Source organism: Nothoprocta perdicaria, unplaced genomic scaffold, assembly GCF_003342845.1.
Source record: "Nothoprocta perdicaria isolate Ctin4 unplaced genomic scaffold, notPer1 scaffold_224, whole genome shotgun sequence".
Classification (NCBI taxonomy): Eukaryota; Metazoa; Chordata; class Aves; order Tinamiformes; family Tinamidae; genus Nothoprocta; species Nothoprocta perdicaria.
Window position 1 is genome coordinate 320,675 of NW_020455437.1, and position 23,876 is coordinate 344,550.

The following is a 23,876-nucleotide window of genomic DNA, read 5'->3' on the forward strand; positions in this document are numbered from 1 at the left end:
TGTTTTTACCTGCCTATTTTTTATTACTGTTACCACAGGATATAATGCATCCATACAGTAATGGGTGGCAACACAGCTGGATGAGAAGTGAAGTTAGTTGGTAGTCACAGATGGGCTGACTGCGCCTTGCCCTCTMTGCTCCCAGTTTGGCCGACATCCTAATAAAACACTTGGGACCTGACAAACAACGCAAATGTGGTACTAGGTTCCATGTTTTCCTGTGGGGAAGCTATAGAGCTTTTAATTCCTTCTGAAATTTAAACATCAGTGTTCATTTAAAAAAAAAAAAAAAAAAAAAAAAAAAAAAAAAAGCTTTAGGAGCTGTTTTGGACCCATTTAAGGTTGCTGTTCAACTTTATTAAGACATGATGATTCTGAGAGCTTGAACTGGTCCTGCCAACCCTCTAGACTGAAAACTACAAAGAATTTGAAATGACARACAGTGAGTACTGCTCTGATAACCAGCACGTGGGTGCCTTTTAGTAAGTGAAAAGATGCAAAAGCAGTTCGTAGTGCATTAAAAACAATTGTGTAGCATGTGGAATGTGTATACTGGGTATGCGGGCCTGCTGTATTTCCACATGTGCACAGCATACATGCAATATCTATATACAGGGAGCAGTCATGTATATGTGTGCCTGCAAGAATTAGGCACTTAAATTGCAATCCTCCCAGTGTTTTAAAAAATTCCATTTCAAGGAACAATGTTCAACAACAAATTGCTGCAGGATCTGCTAGAACAGCAATGTTTGCCTTCTTCYGGTTACAGTCTGTAACGATGACCGCAATAACTTCAGCAAGAGGAAAGACAGAAGTGGTCAGTGCCAGGAGGACAGAATCGCACGATATCCCRGATATCATCAACCTCATCCACAGCTCTACAAAACACACTTTTGGAAGGGTTAATGTCACATATCTTTTGTAAGTAACTATTTAGGTCTATTATATTATCATTCTTGCAGGAAACGTGAAGAAGTTGTGTTATCCTTAAAAGAGCAGATGAACATGAGCCTTGATGCAGTGTAGGACAGTGATTTTTATTTATTTATTTTTATGTAATTCATCAGAAGGAAAGAAAATCTGCTTCCATCTCATTTCTACTACAAATGCACATGACTTTGCTGCCTTGGATCACTGGAAACAGCATTTGGCTCTATCCTACATTGCTTTTTGTATAAGTTCATAGGAAATATTACCTTGATTAACCTGTTAGATTCCAATGTGCACTGTGTACTTCATCTCATGGAAGCCATTTGTCAGTGGGAGGGCATTAAAATAGAGGGGTGGGGATTAGGGGGTTTGCTGCGTGATCAGGACCCTTCTGTTCTCTTTCTTTGCTTATGTCTAAACATTTCCCTTCTCTGCCAGCTTCCCCTTAAGGAAAGGAGTTGTTAGGGTTGGGTTTGAGTTCGTTGTTGTTGTTCTTCTTTTTTTTTTTTTTTCCTCCTCTCTTGTTCTGCATTGAGAGAGAGGCTCCCTCCATCTGCTGTGAAGTTTATGTTTCAATGTGCCTCCTCCTTTGTACTCTCCTACCACTAAGATATTTAATATCCCCCATGTTAGGACATCTGTATCCTAGCTGTTTGCAAGGGAAGAAACATTTGCAAAAGCAAGTCATCAACACCTTTTCTATAATATGTACAGTACTAGAGACTTTTCTGGAGGTCTAGATATATCTGGTTAAAAAACACAATCCCCCCCTAAAAAAGAAGGAAAAAAAAGTCCACAAACAAAAAGCCTTAACATTTGTAACTTGTATTTACATCTGTGTGTTACATATTAAGAACCCTGTTTGAAGACCAGCTGAAGAGCCATATATGAAGTTAGAATTTAAAACAGTGAATGTGTGGGAGTCTCTGTGCTGAAGTGAGAGGCGTTTTATGTTAGGTCTGAAAGATACAGACTTGTGGAAAGAGTACAGCTTGAGTTTATGAATGCAAGAATAAGGAGGAGGGACCACAAAGTTCTCTCAGAATAATACTTCTTAGTTCAGGACATTTTATTTGTACAAGGGCTTTTGGTGTATTCCCATTGTGAAATGTAGTATATACGTGTGGCCTCGCCTTTTATTCCAAGGTACTATTGAATCTGTAGCCCTAAAGGTGCCTTTGCTTTGGAAATGGAGCCCTGGGCAGGCTGACTGCTGCTTGGGAATGCACCCTGGGGCATCCCGAGGTCAGGTTTCAGCCTTCATCTGTGCCGGATTCGCTTTCAGTCCGTGCAAAACAAAGTAAAAACAGGACTGTCTCAGCAATAATATAGATGTTTTATTGCAAGAAAGTAAGATCCTGCTAAGAGCAAGCTTATTTTGAACTTTTCTATTTAGCGAAATACTATATAGTGTGAGTACAGTTGTTTTATAACTCAGTCATTTCCCAGTTAGTATTTTTAAATGGTAGATATTTTTTCTTGATAGTTTACAGCACTTCTTTTATATTTGCGGGGTTTCCTGGGATAGTATTTTGAAATGTGGACATACTCAATAGCTATGACATGCACAACCAGCATAATGAGAGAGAGGAAAGGAAACTACAGACAACTATTTTAATGTCATTACACCCTTATGACAGCCTTTGCATCTGTTTTGCATAGTTCTAGAAGATATCCTAGTAATTAAGTGTAAAATTCCCCTACACATTTTTTAATGTAATTTCTTCAACTTTTACATTTAAATTGTTTTGACAGAGAAAAATCAAATCTTGCTGTGACACTCAGCAATGAGAAGAAAGAGGCTATCGCCCATGCTTTGTTTCTGGACTATCCAAATTGGAATATCACTGATCAGTCTGACTGGGAATCATTCTTACATGAAAACTACACTAACAACAAATGCACAGTAAGTAAACTGTGAAGTTCTAGTTGAGTTTCACTGAGTGCACAGATAYAAAAATAGGCATAGGCATCCAAAATGTAATTTAGGTACAATTTGGGCATTCAGATTCCTCACCCAACTCTCAGTTGCTCAGAAGTTGATGCTTTTGCCACTGAAGTAACTTAAGGTCTCTGCCATTCTGACAGAGGCTCCTAGAGAAGTGCAGGTCCTGTCCTTTGCTGGCATTCTCAGAATGTGTCGAGCGTGCCGTGATAGTACGGGGAGCATCGTAGCTGTTACCAGTGCTTTTCACTGAAAACCCTGTGTAGCTATAGTGTCATCTAACAGATTTTTTTCCAGGAGATAGAGATCTTGCTCTAAGGTTCTCCTCACCACCAAGTCCTTGAAATCTTCATTTCTCCCCTTGTGGAATAAGAGTTGCTCTTCTTTAAAATGGAATAGAAATTGAATGGGCTCTGAGAAAGATTGAGGGCCGTAACCTGTTTGGAAGGACAATGACCTACACTGGGCAGAGGGCCCTGCTGCCAGGAATGTCTTGCTTCTGGAGCTGCCTTGGCCAGGGCTGGTGTGGCAGTTGCCCACCCCATCTTGCATGATGTCAGTTTTCATACAGACTCATTGGTCCCAGGTTAATGAATCTCCTTCCTCGAGCCACACTCGGAGTTCAGCACATGAGTGCTGCCCATCATCCAGTCCATCTGGGAACTGGATCTAGGATTGTTGCAAAGAAGATGGAAAATGTTGGCCATAAACACTCAAAGCCTAGGCAGTATATGCCAAAATGATATACTGGCATTATGGAAATTACATTCACACAGTTTGTTCATCAGTTTTCCAATGTTGTCCTGGATGATATTAAACAACGGCTTGCAGGAAAACTGGCAGAGTCAGCARTTGCATTTGAAAATGCTGTATGTGCCGCTAAAAGAAATTGAAAATTATTACAACTAAGGAGGGTGTAGAAAAACATGCTATTTTCTTATAATCTGTTCTCTTTGTCACTTGACAGCACTTTGTGTGCAGGCATATGGCAGGCACAAGCACTTCATTTATTGTGCAGCTGCAGCTGCCCGCGTTGGGTCGTGCTGTGCTGTCAGTTCTGGAAGCGCCTCCTCGGGCTGGGTGCTTGACAATATCCCTGGCAGTAAAGCTGCAGCTGACATCGGAGCGCAGGGGCACGCAGGGAGAAAAAGAAACAACAGAAAAGGAGAACTTGAGCATGTTAATAGTTCCTGCTCATAAACAGGGGAGAAAGACCTTTCTGAATGTTAACAAGGAGCAGAAGAACCCTTGTTTTTCTAAATACATTATTTTTCCAAAATCTGTACATACCATTCAGTAGATGTTTTATGCTTCTGTACTGCCAAAACAACCAAACGTGTTCTGAGTTATAACTACATGAGATAACAATCACTTCACTGCAGGTTAAATCCATGCCCATGTGCTCAACAAAACTGAGGCCTTTCTGAAAACAGAGATTCTTCAAAGTGTAGCTGGCTACTAGTGTCTGCAGAGCTCCGAAGGGATGAGTTAGTATAAGAGTCTAAATTATGAATTGAAACTATGAACTGAAATTGTGAAACAGGATTATCAGGTTACCAATGCTTTTCAGAGCTGGTTACATGTCAAATTCTTGCCTCCTGGGCCGCCTCTGGAGCCTCGAGAAATCGCCCTTATTTTTTTTCCCTGCTTTCTTTTTCACATTTTACAAAATACGTAAGTCTGATATTTAGAAATGGCTCTTCATGTTTATTCATTAAAACAGCGTGTTATCTTTAGGGCTATACCATTACTGCAGATCTCTAGTAAAATCATCCTTGCTGTCAAATTGCGAAAATTCTGTGGTGACTCTAGCCATTACATTTAATTGAAGATTAAACTATTCAAAAAAAATGGGAAATTTTCCTATTTCAAATACATTTTGTGGAAGTGCCTTGTCTACAGTTGGACCTGAATTACCTCAACACTTGGGGTAAATATGCAAGAGAAAAGAGCTGAATGAACAGAGTTACTGTTCCAGTACTTTTTTTCCAGGTTAACTGCAGTCTTTTAGTCTGCCCTGTTTCTGGGTGGACATGTAAATGAGCCTAATGGTGTAATCTTAAGTTTTACTTATTTTTCTTCCTTCTTTTAAGAAAATAGTTTTTGGAGTGTGTGGAACTGTTTTAACTTGGAAAGAAAAAAAATATCCTTTCTTCATCAGCAAAATGTTGCTAAGATTTAGCTGTTGAATTTAAATACCGTTAATGTTGAATTAACATTGTTAACAAAAAGAAACAACAGTGATGCATGTAAAATGTGCTCTAATGATAGTCAGTTGAGTGTAAATCATTATCAAAAATATTACAGAAGCATAAATTGGACCATTATACACATAGCTTTATCTACCTAGACACTTTTATCCATGTATGTGAAGCTACTCGTTTTGCATGCAGATTATATAGAATGAAAATAAATGAGCATATTAACATTTGGATTCAGTTATTAAATACTGTATGCTTGGAGTGTAGATTCTCTTTCTTTACACTGCAGCCTTTGAACACATTGTTCTTGCATCTTTTTGTGGCGAGAGACGAATATGCAGCTGGATGTTCCCAAGAAATTGTTAGGTGAGTTAATATGTAACTTTCTGTAGGGGAGCATGTACACTTTCCTCCCATCACTGTAGAGGTTATGAAATTAAAAATACCCAAGATAAACACTGGATCAGAATTAGCTGTCTCTCTAAACAGTCTCAGAAGGTAATAAATCCTAACCACGTATTAATCAAATACACACTCTCAGTTCTGAAACCAAAATGTTCCAGTTCCGAGTATATTTTCCAAACAGTGTTAAACATTAGCTGTACGTTTGCTGTAATTTTCCACAGAAATATCAGTACTGCAGTTGCAAGGTAGATTTTTTTTTCAGAGTGAAAATTCAGGAAAAAGAAAAATCAAAATGTATAATTGAGTAGGAAGCTTTAAAAAGCTGTGGATGTTTATGGAATACAGTTGTTCACATGTGGGCTTTTGTATTAGCTACAGATTAAATAGTAGAGGGACTATGAACTATATAGTACAAACAGCACTATATAGCATTGTGCTAGCTTAGCAGTCAAACAGGTGTTGCTCAGGTTGTTTGTTACAGTTCACAGCATCCCTTCATAAACAGAGTAAATTACATTTAGTGCACTTGCTGTCAAATTTASAGCTACTTTGTAATGTCAAGCAAGCATGCCGGGTCAGATCTGCCAGCAGATACCTGGCATCTTTAATTAATTTTTTCCCCACTGGGGAAATGATTAAAAAAAGGAAGAAGTATGAAATCAAAAGATTGTGAGATTAAATAGAAAGAAAAAAGGATAGGAAAAAAACAGTAAAAAATGCCCAAGTGATTTTTCATATGATCCTATTTGTGATAAAATATTTTTATTTTGAGCCATGTGGATTTATGAATGAAGATTAGAGACACTACTCTTTTTTTTTTTAAACCGTGAAAGACTGTTGTGCCTAATGTATATAGTAATTGAAGACTGAATATAATTATGTTATCTGTCCAGGACAATTTTTAATGTAGTACCAGAACTACAATTTGTTCTTCTCTTCATGCCAGCTGATGAGAATTTAGGTAAGAATTTAATACCATTTTATTTTTAAAATAATGAGAGCAATTTCAAATCTCATCATCCTTAATATACACTGTTATTTTTTTTCATATACTAAGAGCAGTCATCATTTTCTAAACATGCAGAAAACACAATCCTAAAACACCTTTTAATGGTCATCCCTTGTGAAAGAGGTTTGTGTGGTCACAGGTTCCTTCCAGCAGTCCATTCAGCCATATTTCCATTTCATATAATTTTGAACTCATAACGTTCTCAGGCAAATTTAAACAGAGGTGTAGCCATCTCAGAAATAAATTGCTATAAGTTTGGTGAAGTTGTGTCTGAGCAGAGACAATTGAGACAGGTGCTCAGGCTGTGGCAGGGCACTTAGCCTACGTATGTACACGCATCCCCAGGCCTGGTACCCAGACATCTTATAATACATTTATATTGCTTGACTAAGTGGGTACAGTGGGAGGAGAGAGCTCAAGATTTGGGGAGGAGTGCAGCAAATCCGAACCCAGCCGGAGCTCCAAAGATGGAGGATGCTCAACAGACTTCATTAGCTCCACTGTTCAGRGCACAGTGTGTAATTTGGAAAACAAGACTATTAAACCAAGCACTTGRCTATTCATGGCTCTCTTTTTTTTGGTTTGGAGCTTTCCTTGAAATATATGGGAACCGTTCCCCGTATGTTGATTGCCAGTTAGCTTAAGTTTCAYGTAACACAACTCTCTTATTGGTAAGTCAGCTACAGAGAAAAATAACTGAATAAAGGTTTTTTGCTGAAACTACCTTAACATCAAATCTCTTGACAGAGATTCTCCATTTGTGTGTAGTTTTGGTCATGATGCTGCCTTTTCTATAGAGATTTGATCCTGGCAATTTCTGATTGCCTTGAAGTTCATTCAGGTTTCATATGCAGCAAGCTGAGTGGGCTCTCACCCTTTTCTTTTCACTGTGAGACACTAAGGAAATAAATATTGATTCGGAGGAGCTAAAATAATTGACTAGATAATCATTGACAAGTTAATCCATTAACACTTCTTTCTAGGGCCATTTCAGCATCATTGCATAACTAAAAACACAGCATTATTTCATCACTTATCTAATTTCAAAACTCTCTTTTCCTCAGTTTCGCTGATAATTTAAAAGTTTACCTAATGCCATTTCTCTGCTGCTGCTAACAGATTTGTCATTTACAGACCCAGCCTTGGGAAATATTTTTGAAGAAATGACAGCAGTGCCAGGCTGCACCATGGATCCAAACTTCACTTTGCTCGCCTGTCACAGGCATCAATACTGCCCACAGCTGTATGTTCGCAAAGCAAGGTAATGCAGTTTGGTTTYTCCTCCTCCTGCGAGACTAGGTCCAGGTCAAYTAAAAAAAAAAAAACAACTCTTTTCTAGTTTATCACCTCAGTTCAACTGCTGTTTTCCCTGGGTAACYTAATTAAATATTTGTTTTATAATTATGGTTCCTTTATTCAACTTCATCAAAAGCTTAACTTTTTTTTGTGTGTGTGATTTTATATAAAAATAATGCAGTTTTTCAGCAGAGATGTTTATTATATGAATGTATTGATTTAATCACATTGTTTCCTATTTTACTGAATGCATTTGAGCTCTTTACTATAGTTTTCAGGTCTCAGACCATATTACAACTAAATTATTATTTCTTTTGCTGCATCCTATTCTGATCAGTTAAGCAAAGTCTGAAGAGGAGGATTTACCATCTAAAGGAATGGTGTAGCAGTTGGTTTGAGTAGTCATTCAGACACAGAGAAATACCCTCCTGCTTTGCTACAGTTTCACTGTTTCATGTGTCTTCTCCCATTGTGTTTCAGGGGAGCAGATGTGCTCAGTGTTGCTGAGGCAGCTTAAGAAAATAATGGGGTACCTCCTAGTACTACTGTACCTGCTTTTCTTTTTCTGTCATTTTTATCACCTATTTCAATGTGCATAGTTGGAACAAAGGCTGGCATGATACACTTATCCAAAGTGCCACTTAACACAGCCTTATTCTTGTTTGGGGATTTTAGTCATAAATGGTGTTAAAAGTCAAAGGGGGAAAAAAAAAAAAAACCTTATCCCTCCCAGCCTGAGAGACGCAGGTTTGTGGAGCAGCCGTGCTGGCTGCTGTCTAGCTGCACAGTGACTGTTGCCACTCTTTCTTCCTGCCATTTGAAATCTGCTGCCTCTGCCAAATCACAGCTTTCTGTGCTTGTGCCAGCATTGTGTCCAGGAAACCAGAAATGCAGAGTTTTCCCCTATTTGGCCCTTGATTTTTTTCTATGTAAATTGCTGCACCACCCACTCTCTTCCCTGTAGTGCATTCAGAGAATATCCCTCACATTTTGGTTCACTCACTTGTCCCCTTCACACCGGGAAAAGTGCACATACGGTAATATTTTAAGTGATTATATTTTTCTTCCATTCTGATTTTCTTTGGAGCTGTTTTAGTGTAAGCCCTACATAACTACCTTATGTAGCAGAATTATGAATAAAGAAGGGTTGCTGCTACTGCCAGTGGAAGTTGGTGAAGTCCGTGATGTTCCTCATTTTAGGGACAAGCCTATCCAGGGTGGTTGCATCGTATGGCACTGATCTGTGCTTAATAACCTGGTGCGGTGACCTGGGCTAGCAGGGGAGCTAAGAGTAGCGCGCTGGACTTGTCCCTCTGTGTGCTAAATTGGCTCTTAGCATGTGGGGTACTTGCTGCTACTCTGCTGGACTGGATTCTGACACAATTCTGTCTGTCACAGAGATGTTTTAGCCTATTTAACTTTACCAAGCAAGYCTGAAACGGATTGCTCTTTGTGCTCTTTGTCCATCTATTTTTAATTAACGTTTATGACATCCAGAGACTCACTTTTTTGAGTGTTTTGAGTATAAGGACTGAAGTCTGACCTGGACAGTCCTGCTGAAGCTCTGGATTTTTCAATGTGTTACAAAATCATTTGCATATTAATTAGATCTACACTTTATAGGCTTTTAAAAAGTATTTCCTTTTCATTTTCTACCACCTATCAACATGTTATGGAAGGTTAGTATCTTTAATTCCCAAGGAATTAAAGATTTCCATATCCCTTGATTCTGCCCATTATGTTTGTTTTTTTTTAAATTTCATTTGAATCACATTCTTGTGATGGCCAGTAGATATTAACATTAGAAGCTGTTTTTCCTACAACTAGAAATGTCAAGAAGGCTCTTTGAGTCTTACACAGAAGAGATATATTACRCAGAAGCGATAGTACCTTGCCTGGGATCTTTCTGTAGCTTGTTATGAATAATAACACTTTTTTGGCTTTAATAAAAAGCAACATTGAAAACTAAGCAGGAAACTGCTTATTTATTTTAAATTTCACAGACCTCCAGATGTAAAATTCATGCGTAACCCTTGGCTATCACTAGATTCTTTGAGTCAGCTAAATTATATTTCAGGGGTGCTTTGCCTTTTCTTTTCCACTGCCTTCACCTTTGTACTTCATTGGCATCCATAGTAACATTCACTGGAAACCCTTTAGGGACTTATCTCTGAAAGCTGTCCCCAGCCACCTGCCTAGCAACATGGTCTGGGTCAATGATAGGAGATTAGGGTAATCTCTGTTCCCTCTTCCTTTACTTACAGGGGAAAAAATGCTGTAAATTGATAGTTTGCTTAATCATTATTTTCTGAAGTTTTCTATGTTGACTTTTAAAATGCAAAATAAATCCGTAGTGTGCCAAACACAGTCATCTCAGCTTTTATATTTAAGTTTCTTGGGGGTATATTCTCTTTATTTTTTTCGTCATCGTTTTTGTACCAGATTGAGCTGTTTCCCTCAGCATGGGAATTTGCCTGAATCTTCGTATTGCAAAGCTATTAAGTTCAAAACAAACATACAAACAAACAACCACATAAAAAAAAAAAAAAAAAAAAAAGAAGGAAACCAACCCTATGGTGGTAAGGGGCCCATACAATATATACAATATAATATAAGGGACCTGCCTGCAGTCTGTAGTACACGGGTAAATGATCGCGCTCATGCGGAGTGTCACATTGGCAAAAACACTGGCAAAAGACTCATTTTGGAGGTGCTCAGCATATCATCTGTCCCGGCAAATAGCACATCTCAATGACAATACAGCCCCATTCCTTTACCACTAAATTACTTCATTTTGTTAGAGGTTTCATAATACATTAACCATTTTGTTATACTAATGAATTACTTTGAAGCCGTGAAGTTCTGATCCTAGAAAGTTCTGCTACTGTTTTTCCCTTGAGATAATTGCTTCAGAAGAAGAGAAAGACTACTGTTTAGATTGAAAATATAAAGTATTACAATTAATAGATTTTTTTAACAAAAATTCATTATTCTTGGAACTTAGTTTTTGTTGGAGCTTTTGAATAATATCTATAGATAAGAGATTTATTTTCTGTTATATTTTAGGGTATTCTTTTTTTCTTACATATATAATTTATTACAATGATGACTCTTGCTAAAATTGGAAAAAAAAAACATGCTAAAGTGTACACTTGTCCGCACTGAACAGTCATCCCCAGTTATGAGTGGACAGTCACAATAGTCATCTCTGTTGGATTTTCACGCTGACTCTAACTTAAAAACTGTATGAACGAATCTCAGGGCTGCTCATCAGAACAAGAATTAAATTATTGAAAACTCCTGGCAGATGGAGTAGTCCTGCAACAGGGGATCCCCTAAAGGTCACGAGTTAAACATATATCCATTCTGCTAAAAAGGCTCTAAGACCATATGTACCAGATACTCCCTGGAAGCTAAACCAGCTCTCCCTTACTGTCCATGCTTCACAGACAAGCCGCTTGGTGACCTAAACAAAAAGAGGTCAGTGCAAGTGGATCACGAATGGAAGGGGGTCCTGGGTGTTATCTGCAGGCTGCTCCTGAGCAGGGGGAGGAACAGGAGTAAGAAGAGTAACGCTCAAGCAGATGGCTGGAAAAAAAAAAGAATATTTAAGAAATATATAAGACCATATGTTATAGAAAATTATATGTGTAAGAATGTATAAGAACCATATATTATAAATCTTATCTAGTCTATATTATATATGTATTATATTTTATAATATGTAAGAGTAATATTTATGTCAGAATCAAAGGGGTCACTAGTCTCTAGGATGGTCTTGCTCTGAAGGCCATGTTCATTTTGGTGTGGAGGAGCATCAGAAAGCATCGAGATGCCACTAAATCTTCCTTCAGGCTTATGTCAAAGTTTGTTAGTATTTAGAAACTCAGACTACTTTYTTTTTTTAGCTCAGTGGTCATTCAGGCTTCTTCAAAATCAAGGAAATTATAAAAAGCAAAAATTAAATCAATGATTTTTTTTCCCTGAACTACTGCCTACAGAGAGCTAAGATCTCTGAATCATAGGCATAGGAATTCAGATACATACACGCTTGAGCAATAGCAGCCCAAAGCAAAATCCTGTTTTTCCTAGAAGTGAGGGAAGTGTTAATAAGCATTCCTGGTTATCTATCTCCAGAATAGCATGGGATAGTTATTGTTTTTGGTATTTTTGATATTAGATATTTTGATATATGTATTTAAAAAAAAAAAAAAAAAAAAGATAAATATTTTAGAATATTCCTCTACCTAGAATATTCCTCTAACATCTTATTTTAGGGAGGTTAAGAAAAAGCTATTTCAGTTAAAGAATAATGGTGGTATGGAGTGATAGGAAGGTAAAGTTCTTGTCATATTGTGAAGGGTTGCTCCTAGCTGCTGCACTTTGGGGTTATTGGATTATTAGTCCTAAGAAACGTTATTGTCCTTTCATTTGTCAGCCTCAGAGTGTGGCCTCCAGAGGAAAGGAACATTTAAGATCTTTCAAGAACCTTTCATTTTAACTGGGTATTAAAAAAAGGTCTTAATACCAGATTAATTTTATTTGTGAGATAGTAAAAATGAAGAAATGAAATGAAATTCACATTAGATCAAATTTCAATTGAGAGAGGAAGAAAAAAACTATATTATTGTCTGTCTCACTGTGGATAGTCAAATCAAGCACAAGAACCAGCCAAGGAAGAAAAGTGTGAGAATGCTTTGAAATTAAACAAAACCTTGGGGRAAAAGAAAATCATTTAAATCGAAGGAATTGCGGGTTGTACAACATTAATACAACTAAAGCTTATGATGATTGGCAAAGAAAAAAAGCTTATTAGAGGTTTAATCTCTCCCAGGTGGTAAAGGAGAGATTCCAGTAACAGGTAAGAGTCTTCGACCCGTGAAGCCTCCCAGGGGAAGGCAGTTGCTTTGGTTCTTTAAATTTTTGCAGGGAAGGGTTAGCTGCCTTAGGGAGCACATGAGAGCCCTTTGCCACTAGAGGTCATTGGAGACCTTGCAACGAAATATTCTCCCACTTCATGACCAGCGTATAAGGACCAGGTTTGTTTTTATCAGTACTTTTTTTTTATCAGTATTTATGTTTTTAACAGTACTGCTGCAGAAGGCAGGACCACCGCGCTCCAGGGGATGCCATGTCTCCTCCCCTCGGTTTAAATGCTCTCCCCCTCAGCCTTCTCCTTCCATCGGCGTGAGATAGCTGAAGTGACCAAAGGCAGCTTTAGTAGTAGCCTATTTATGTCATGGAAGAGAAAACTTTTTTTAAGTGTATAATCTAGTAGCAAAAGTCCTGCCTTCTCAGGGGCTCCCACAGCCTGTATTTTCTGCCTTTCTAATTGTAGACTTGACCGTTGAGCTGCTGGTTTTTGTTATCATGTTTAGCTCGGTAAATAAGAAAGGGACTTTCATCTTATTGAAGTTGTGCATTAGAATGACTTTGCCATAGGCTTTCGTGCTATGATTGCAAGCACGTGTCTGTTGAATTCCTTCGTTGCATTTTCTGTCCATTGGTGAAATAAATGAAATATATTGTTAAAGGATGTATTCATCCTGGTTAAGAGTTACAWTTAAGTTATTTAGTGGAAAAGAGTGTTTATGTTTTATGTCTGTTTAAATAAAAATCCATGCAGTGGGGGACCTGCATAGGTGTTAAAGCTGGACTGAYTGGAAAGCAACATCTGCAAGGCCCATGGTATGGACGCGATGCAGAAGTAGTGGAAGCAGTTGGAGGTTTGACCCTGCAGGTTCCCACACGTGCAGTGCCTCTTTCCTGGGGGAAAATCCGAGGGATTCAGCAGTTGCACTTCGGCCCTTGCACCTCTTTTAATGGTGAAGCCTCAACTTGGCCTTGCAGAGGCAGAGCAGCTCTGCTTCTGTCAGGCCATGCTGCCCTGCTGTGTGTGATAACAGGAATCTAACTAAGAATTGTTATTAACCAATATTAATAAGCAAGATTTTAGTCTATGTAGCTGTAATCTACCCAATATCTAAGCATGCTTTCTCCCATACTGGAAAACACCATTTTGTTTTTTAACTAGCTGATAATTAATTTAAATAATTTTCTAAATTGCACTCGTAAAGCTGTTTTGAGATCTCAACCAGACAATGATTAAACTCACTTAATATAAATACTGTAAATGAGTCCAGGTTCATTCAGCCAAACTAAATGCCTCGTTCTTAGTAAAGGTTGGGCAACCCTCTCATTTTGTTGTAGAAAGATAAACATCTCCGCTGGGCCATGAAGCTCATGAGTCAGTTGTGTTGCCTCTATCTCTTCTTTGGTGTTGAGGGTCCCAACAGAGGGTTAGGGGGTTTGRATCAGATGTTCCTGATTTCTCAGGATGATGCCACAACGTAATGGCTGGACTGGGACCTGCGAGTAGCAGAGCGTTAGGACATGACTCCATCTCTTTCATAGACTGGAAGACCATGATGATCTCGTGCCAATCTTGGCACGTCACAGCAGAACTCTGAAAGAAATCTATGGTGACTATTTCCTTGTTGACCTCTTAGAAACTCAAGATGAGGAAAATCAGGCTGTTGTTGGTGAGGTAAGTCTGTCGTGCAGTTTTGTCTACCATTAATGCTACTCATGTCATATGTGAATATGCTCACAGCAGAGCTTACTGAGGGAAAAGATCAAGCTCCCTTTTGAAGGGTGCAGCCCACAATTTTGAAGGGTGCACCGGGCCCTCCACCATTTTCTCTGTGACTTTCTGTTCTTCAGAAATGAGGTCTGCTGTTAAATAAATGAAGCTGCAATTTCCAATAATTGGGTAGATTTTTTTTCAAATAATTGGAACAAGCCATCTTGAAATGACTCTGGAGCCATTTAAGACATTTTGCATTATAGATGACCAATTTTCATTCCGTGCGATATAAATATTGCATGCGAAAACTAGTAGCCAATAATATTTGCCCCAGATTTTTTTTTTTCCAATTCCTGGCTCAAGGACCCAGATTTTTGCTGAACTGAAAACACAAACTTGGAATTAATTTAAATAAGAAAGAAAGGTGGCAATGGTTATGCTACTGAAAATGCCTGTTAATGATTTTATGTGTTCATAATTGTGCGCAATGTTGTAAGTTGATAGGCAAAGCTCCTTAATTCTGCTTTCTGTCACGAATTATTTTAGCAAACCTTAGCATGTAATCACTACTATTGAAAGCCAAATGGGAAACCATCAAGCATTAGCATAATAGCACATYGCAAATGGCAAATCTTGTAAATAATACATTTCTATCCTACATTTATAGCTCCATATGAAACAAGCAAAAGGTGTTTGATACCTTAGCTTAGCCTTGCTGCTGCTGCCGCCGAGTGGAAAGACGCCTCCATGTGAACCAAGATAGATGCCAATTTTCCCTGCAGAGCATGAGGCTGGCAACCTCTTTTTGCACATATGGTAGATGGATTGGTTAATCAGCCTCCGCTGAGCCTCGGGCCTAAAATTACATAGCAGCCAGACAACTGCAGCGACCCAGCTTTTGTTCAGTTACGCAAACAAACCATCACTTGTTGTTTGGGGAAAAAAATAAACTCGCTCTCTATATATTATTTTTATTGAAGTGCTGATGGCCTGATAAAACAGCTCTGCAAATCCAGGCTTTGAGTTTTCATTATGTTTATAAAGGGGGTTTTCATTATATGTATGAAGGGAAAAAAATGGCATTATTTTGTGCTTTATCAGGAAGTTGCATAAAGTACTAAAAATTTTTCTGGGCTGGCTTTAGGGGAAAAAAAAATCTGATTTTTCAGAACCTGTTTCTTTTTGAGCAGGGCAACTTTCTGCAAAGTTTCAGGAGCAGTCAAGCAAAGAGTAGCGTCCTGTTTCAGCAGTGCGGGGTTATTACTGTTTTCATACTTTCCAGGGATTTTTTTAAAGGCTGGTTCTTGCAGATGTGGGTATTTCTGGATACTTTCAGAACTTGAGAATATTTATATTACTTATAATCACTGTATATAATACATACTTTATACTATATTAGGTACCATTTATATAGTATATAATTACTATTTTTGCATTATTCGATCTCATTTTCATAGGAAAATTCTCCTGACTTTCCAATTTGGTGCTCACCTAACATGAGCTGTTCAACATTTACACATAAAAATGTGACCTTGTTCTATGTTTCAGGATGGTGGCACTGCAGTGGGATTCATGAGCTTATGCTCCACAGTAAATATCTCCTTGCTCCATGAATGTTTTGATTTGGGACCCTTCCATGGACTCTGTAAGCCACATCCTGATGATATTCTGAAGATGCCGCTGGAACCAAACTTTCAAGAAGGTATCTAAAATGCTGTGTAGGTTCAAGGTGCATTTATTTGGTTGGTTGGAATGAGACATGAGTTTTTTAATAGGAAGAAAACACAATTGAATGCAACTGTCTTAGAGGTGGTAACCTGCTCTTTTTTTTTTTTTTTTTTAATTCAGAAGAAAATTAAAGATCAAAAAGATGTTTGTGATCTTTGGCTGCGAAGCAGTTGCTGCTCCTGAGGAACTGGTATATAGCAGTTTGTTGGGTTATAGGCTGTCTTGAAACAGATGTATGGGGTGAATATAGGTTTCAGTTCTTGGAAAGCTAGAGCATTAGGTGTATTTCCCACAAGCAAGTACTATTGTGCTGTTAATTGAAGGTGTAATTTTGAATTTGTCGTTTTGTTCTAACGTCTGTCGGTAGTTAAGCAGCTGAGTAACGGTGGCAATTGTGTTGTCCTCTTGACCCATGTCCTCTTGGCTTCCATGTGGCCCATTGTCCTCTTATCCATGTATTGTTTGCAGTGCTACTTCAAGGCTACGAGACTTGGGGGGACCAGGGATGATCTTTGTTTTATTCTTCATAATGGCATGATATGACCAGCCATCTACAAGCCACCTTACTGCAAATAACATATGTCACCTGTYGGTAGAACAGAAGTCTAGTCTGTGATTTCTGTTGTCATCCTCATTTTTCAGTGTTGAAGAGGGTTGTTTTTGTTCAGAAGAACAATATTTTGCTACCTATTAATTAGCAGCAGTAGAATTAAAAGAAACCCTGTTAGGTTTTTACATATCGACTTGTCTGAACACAAAGCATGAAGCAAGAAAAAGCCCTGAACGGCCCCAGAGCAGCCGCCAGCTGCTGTCTGAGAGCTGGCAACCATGAAGCACAAAAGGGAACGAAAGAAAGAAATCTCTTCTAGGTATTCCTGTGAGCTTCTACTCCTCTCCAAGGGAAAATGTTGCTACTAACAGATTCAGGAATCCTGCTGTCTTATCCTGTGTCATTCCATGCTCCTGGAGATTCAGAATTGGTGGCAGACATATGTTAGAAAGATAAATAGGACAGAGAGGAAGAACCACTGTTAAAATAGTCTCTTACCTTCAGAAAAAGACCATTCCCCTTCCCTTCCCGTCCTGTCCCGTCTAGACTCCCTTGCACCTTTTAGCCAGGTAAAAACAATGATTGAAAACATCTTATCTACCCTAGAAAGTCATGGAAATTTATTTTATTATTGGAACTTAATACAGAAAATGTGCTGAAAAGTGTTAATTTTTTTTTTAACTTTAAAACTGAAAATGTTACCGGTTAGCGTTTTGAATATCTAGCTAGTGTGAGAAATGTACGTTTCTTAYTACGACTCTTGTTTTACTGCTGCAGATCAGATCTGACCAGCAGGAAATCTCCATGTATTTATGGACCTCATCTGTCATATTTGGATCTAGTAAGACCCACAGTCACTTATATTTTTGTTTTTCTTGTCCAGGGACCTCAAGATGTGGGTCTGTATTTTGTGACAAATTCTGTGTTGCTCAACCTCTTAATGAGTATATGGTTAGAGATTTTAACTACACATTTCTTAGGTCTTAATTCTTAAACAATATGTATGTAAGTTTTATTCTAAATGGGAAAAGCTTTGTAAAACAAAACAAAACAAAAAACAAAAAACAAAACAAAACAAAAAAAAACCAAACAAAAAAACCCAACCTATTCAGGTTCTTACATGACTGTCATCAGTCTGACATCTGAGTGCTTTTCAGAAGCACACTAAGCAACCTGGTAAGTGTTCTCCCACGAGATTACCTTTCTTATTTTTCCTCTTAGTTTAAAATGTACGTTGATTTTGGTGGCTGATTTTGGTTTGCAATGTGGTATGCTTGTTTTTGAAGGAAGATTGACAGAAGTTGCATCATCTCTGCATTTGGAAAGGCAAATTAGGTTGATGTTGTGCATCCTGTGAAGTACCTGTGGTAATAAGCAATTCACCAAGTACTCGCAGGCAGCCTTGAGTGCCACCTTTGCAGATGCAGCTCTGTTTGTAAAACCAAAAACTTGAGGCTTTCTATATTTAAGGGCAGCCATGGAGAGAAGAGAGAGAATTATAGATATCCTTCCTAGCAAATATCTTTAGCACAAACCCTGAGCACCTCAATGATAGATGCCCGAGAAGAAACTTGATTATTTTAAGAGCCTGATTCTGGTATCGTTCTTAGAGAAAGGGAGCAAGAGCCTCCAGAAGTTTTGTAGCAAAATTAGAGGTAGCTAATGGCTATCTGTTACTCAGGAAAATTCATTCTGTTATTACTGAATAGTAATGAAAATAATTGTGGTGGGTTTACACATTTTAGGACAATTGGCAACATTTTGAAGTGTTGTTTGTCCACATTGTGATGTCTTGAAATGTTATCTCTGCCCAGGATAGACAAGAAGAAAACAAAAAAACTAAAGGCTGTTGTAGTCAAATTTTAATGAAAGGCAAAAGAAAGAGGAAAAAAAACCAAAAATATGTTGTTATAATATGTCATTTCTAATACTCTGGAATAAAGTGACTGTTGTTACTTTGTCCCTGTTTACTGTCCCTGTTTACTGTCCCTGTTTACAGAGGTTTGTTGTAGTTTGTTGAAAACACTTTATGTGATAGCTTTCTGTAAAAGGAGCTTTTCATTCTGCTGTTTGGCATTTGAGTTAAGAAAAAAAGCCCATATTTTTTGAATAAAAATCCTGTTTCCTTCTGAATGATGCAATTTTATTTTTTGCAGTTGATGTGACTTAAAGGTCATTTAACCAATCATTCATAAATAACTGCCAGGAGAAGTGTCATGTTTCATTTGCTGTTAAGAAAGGAAAAGAAAAAAAAGCTCATCATTTCAATCAAGATTTTCTGGGGCAGGGAAGGGCAGGAAGGAAAGGAAAGGAAAGGAAAAAAAAAAAAGGAAAAAAAGATTCAGTTTCCCTTTGTTCTGACATGTTAATTTTCTTAAAAATGTAGTTTGGAAAGGAAATGAGGTCTTGCTTTTGTTAGTCTCAGATCCCATATATGAAAGTTGCCTTATTTAGTCCATTTGTATGTCTTTATGATAGTCAGCTGTTTATACGTGAGCACATTGCATAACATATACGTGGCTATAGGGATGTTCTCTTCATGACTGCATCATTTCTGCAGCATTGCTGTCTTGGAAATTCACTTCCAAATTGTCTCTTGATGTGAAGTCGGAGAAGCTTCCCTGGATACCTTCCATCAGCAAAGGATATGGGCTTCCTTGTCATGAATGCAGAGCCTGAGATTTTAAAATGTAAAGCTTCATTCCCTTGTAGAATAATTTTATGTTCCCCTATAAATAACCCTGGTACTGAGAATTTTTCAAGCTCTTTAACTAGATGTAGCGCTTGTAACAGAGACCACGGGTTGATACTATATTTCCTTTCAAAATGTAATACTGAATAATAATGCAAGTGTACACAGAAATCAGTGTTTAGCACGGTATTGATATACCACTTACATTTCATGGAAATTACAGTAATTTGGCTGTTACTCTATATGGTGTCATGAATTAGCAGCTAGAAAACATTATGATGCAGTGAGAATGATTCAAGGGCTTTTCATCAGGCTTCATGTTGAACTGGCTTTTTGATCCTGCTGACTGCAGCCTCCGCTAACAACCCAGCAATCACACAGCTATTTTAATTTGCTCCTTTTTTTTTTTTTCCCTACATGTTCCTTATTAATTTAGGGCGATAATATTTATGTTCTTCCCAGTCACATGTGTGTAGTATGCATGTCAACAGCAGTGCAGCTCTATTTGACGGGAGCGGATGCTGGAGCTATTAAGGGGCTTCATTTCAGTCTAAAGTCAGAAACAATATATCAATATTTACATGACAGCAAGAGGCCTGTATTAATTAACTTCTGACACCTGCAAGGCTGTTTATAATGAGAAATGTTGCTGGGTTAATCAAGACGACATTTGATCATTTCTGTGAAGTCTCACATCTGTGATACCCCTAGAGAAGCTGGGATTTCTAACCCCAGAGTTTCTTCTTGCCCTGCACGTTGCAGCTGCCTCTTTTCCAACTAGCAGATTTTCAGATAAAAGAATTTTTTGGCAATACATTGAACTGGAATATTTTAAACCTGTGAGCTTTTTTTTTTTTTTTTTTTTTTTTTTGAGAATTCTTATGTTGCTGGAGATGCCCAATGTATTCTCTGCAACAATGATCTTAAGAGCTTATTAATTAAAACTTATTTTCACAGACTTATGTATAAAAATAGTGAACAGTATCTGTAAAATTAGGAAGGTCATAATTTAGAGAATAGCAGAACTATTGAGGATACATTCAGGGGCTAAAAATATAGCAGCTGGCACTTTGCTTTGGTAGTTTTCATGGTTATTTGGTGTAACATACAGGATTTGCAAGTATTTAGAGGTTTCTTGTCTAAGCTGATTTTCAAGCTGTTGGTCCCTAATGGTAACTTTACGTGTGAGCTTTATGGTGGGTTATTGGGCAACCTGTGGTTCTGAACATCCTTCCCTTTCACTGTCTTTAAAGGAAAATAAACTGTGGCAAAATAATGAAGCTAATTTATCTCTGCTCTGGACTTGGCTCTAGCCAGGGAATACAGTGGCAAAAAATGCATTTGTATGGSTGTGTAATGGGACTGCCTGACGTACAGGTGTTTGCTATTTAAATRGTTTAAGTATTTCATCAGAAATGGTGTGTATATACCTGTATATTGTATCTCAAACATGTATATCATGGCTGTTTATCACATCAGGCAATGACTAACTATAAATTGATGGATCCAATGGCTGCAAATAATTTCATCGTATAACGTTTGTCYTCTGTTTTGGTCACAATAATGTCACTCCTGGGGTTAGGCTGAACACAGCTACGATGTTACTGAGCATGGAAGGACGATGTGTTAAACAGATTTAAAACCTGGTCTACCTTGAGTTGATGATTTTCCTAACTTGCCCTTCCTTACAGTGGAGCCCATTTATTCCTCCTTTGGGTTGCTGCTATGTAGGTGTGTTAGATGATGGCTGATGTGTTAGACAAGTTAAAGGAGGAAGTAGAAGGGAGAATGATTGATCAAACAACCTTTTATAAGAAAGAAACAAGGATTAGAAAAGTTAGTTTAGGAGCTGAGRTAGGAATTTCGATCCCTGTTTCTCATCTCTATTTCCTCCTGGTGCTGGCTTAGCCAAATTTCAGTCCTGGAAGGAGATTTATTTTTGAATCAAGCGCACTGCTCATCCTCACAGCCATCAGAAGAGAAATTAGCAGCAGACATAGGAACTAAGATTGGAGTCAGTACAACTAATTACTAATTATTTATCTCCTGATAGGGTCAAAACTCGTTACGTATAATATGTTAGTTAGGAATTGCTTCCAAACTGTGTCCTGTTTAATTTTTATTTTAAAACTACTTCTTTGATTTTTGTCTTAAGGTCAAATAGATGAAGTTAGCTAAGCAAATATCTCTTTTAACTGTGGTTGCACAAATGTTCTCAACAGGGGCGGTCTAGCCCAAGTTGTTCTTATCGCTGTGATTGTGACSGCTAAGCTCACACTTCTAAGCATGTCCCATGCATTTATTCCTTTTCATTACTCAGATGAAGACGAAAGCAAGCAAGAGAGTCAAGAAGCAGATTCTGTTTCATCTCAAAACTTTGAACGTAGTGGTGATCAAGATGCAGCTATTCAGGTAATACTACCACAGCAGTAGCACAGCAATGCTAATCTGCTCCTAAAACTAAATTGCAGCTGAGGGGGAGGTTGCAGGGACAAGCAGTGCTGCCTGCTTCCCCTCCTGCACCATCCCCTATATGTGCCCGGTGCTGCTGTACAATGAACTGAGTCAGAAACTGCCCCAGAACACGGAGCATAGTGGGAAATGCAACTTCAAGGGGGCTCTGCTCTGCCCACTTGAGTCTGTACTTTTAAAGAAATTTTTTCTTTACGGTGTTACTGATAACTACATCTGTTATCAACAGCAAGCTGCCAAAGCTGTTAAGGGCAGCATATTCTTTCTGTGCTGCTTCTACTCTTTCTAGTAATAAAATATATAGCATAGAGACAGGTCTTCTGGATCCAGATGGGAAAATCACATGGTAAGAGAATGGAAYAGGGATTTCCAGATTCTAGAGCAAGGGACACGAGCACCATCGCTCATGGGATCCTGTCTGGGGAATGTGTTACAAAGAACTCAAGRCTTTATGCTTAAATGCTTCTAGATGTTTTTGCTGTCATTAGCCTAACCTTGTGTTGCATTCTCAGATAAAGAAGTTGATTTTAAGCACATTTTTTAATGATTGCAAGGCTGCTAATCTTTTGCAGTTTTGCACAGACGGAACATTCCAAAACAGTACGAACCCAATCTCTGATTGTAAAGGAAGAAAAATAGAGGCCTTCAGGTGTGCCCATTACAGTATTTCATGGAGAACATCCTCTAGCTTTAAAATATCTTAATAATTTTATAAAAAATATTGTCTAGGCAGCCTCCAGCAAAGTAGATGTTATCACAGTCCAGACGTAGTTTAGCAGCTGTATGTGGTGAACCAGCTAGATGTTGCACAGCTTCAGATGTGAACCAGCTAGATGAGAGGAGGGAGGCAGAGAATGGGCCAGAGTGTAGGAGGAACACGGCTTCAGACACCATTTCCTTGCAGTCTGCAAGAGGAAACAAGGTAACTCTTCTCATATTTGAARTGTTCCTTAAAAGTCCCAAACCATATTCTTAAGACAGAAATTCTTTTTTTCAGGCAAAAAAGTAAGTTTTGCAACATCATTCACTAAACCTCRATAGAAGTTGAAAATCTGGCAAAAAAAAAAGTTTGCTGAAAGTTGCTGGAAAAAAGGAATAAATAAATAAAGTTAAGGGAACTCAGAACATTTAAAGCAGTCCTATGCAGTAAGACTATGTTTAGAAACTGAGTACTGAAAGTGAATAAYCACTTTCCTCTGCAAAATGACAGCTAAAACTCTTACATGATTCACCTGAAATCGTATAAAGGAGACTCCTTCTGTGGTTCCTGGTAGTCAGAAACTTTGGCAGAGGGGCTGTCTTGCATTTTGCCACAAGCAGATAAGGGTAGAATCTGTAATTTTCTCTCCTGCTTTTAAAACAGCTGTATGATTCTCCAACGTATCCCATTTACTTTGGCTTTTGTATAAGGGAGTGTTACTTTCATTCGCACTGTATCTGCAAGAAATTGTGAACTACTGACTGCTTTGGTACTGACTGTGAAATTTATTTTCCTGCTTTAAAACAAAAGACACTATAAATTAAAATATTGTAATTCGGCATTTTTGTGTAGAAGAATCAGTTCAAAGTCAGTACCTTACTTGCTTGCTTTGCTCGTTTCTTTTGAAATGAGGCATGTAATGCTTTGGATGAAGTTACTATTTCCGAGCTAAGCCCTGGGAGTTATGCTAGTAAATCTGGCAGATAGTGCTGTCAAAACAGGGCTTTATTTTGTCCTGTATTTATGTAGCATCCAATGTGAATGGGGCTTATACAGCATTATGAATCGTTAGCACCAAATTGGACATCATTTTTGTAGGTATGAAAGGAGGATTTTGACTAAGCTSCTCTTCTGAAGCAGGAGACTTTATAAGTGAAAATATTAGTACACAGGAGAGTAAATCTGGTAGTGCTGTAAATCTTCTGGTAGTAAATCTTCTGGTAGATCTGTGTATTCCTAAAGGGTTGAATTATGTAATGACAGAACCATCCCGTTGCCGTTGCGGCAAGCCTCGTTCACTAGCTGGACTGACCTGGGGTTGTCCTYGCCCCAGGGCCATAGAGCACAGACACCAATATGAGG

The 23,876-nt window shown here is 38.2% G+C and overlaps 1 protein-coding gene across 1 annotated transcript in view; it reads left to right on the forward strand.

Moving 5' to 3' along the window:
• Positions 1 to 778: 778 nt before the first annotated feature.
• The window catches only part of CFAP61 (cilia and flagella associated protein 61), a 95,279-nt gene continuing 72,181 nt past the window's right edge, over positions 779 to 23,876 (forward strand). The window contains exons 1-8 of the mRNA XM_026039239.1: positions 779 to 921; positions 2,686 to 2,836; positions 5,366 to 5,442; positions 6,375 to 6,442; positions 7,610 to 7,751; positions 14,201 to 14,333; positions 15,921 to 16,074; positions 21,663 to 21,754. Coding sequence (XP_025895024.1) covers positions 779 to 921; positions 2,686 to 2,836; positions 5,366 to 5,442; positions 6,375 to 6,442; positions 7,610 to 7,751; positions 14,201 to 14,333; positions 15,921 to 16,074; positions 21,663 to 21,754 — 960 coding nt within the window. The remainder of the gene's footprint in view (positions 922 to 2,685; positions 2,837 to 5,365; positions 5,443 to 6,374; positions 6,443 to 7,609; positions 7,752 to 14,200; positions 14,334 to 15,920; positions 16,075 to 21,662; positions 21,755 to 23,876) is intronic.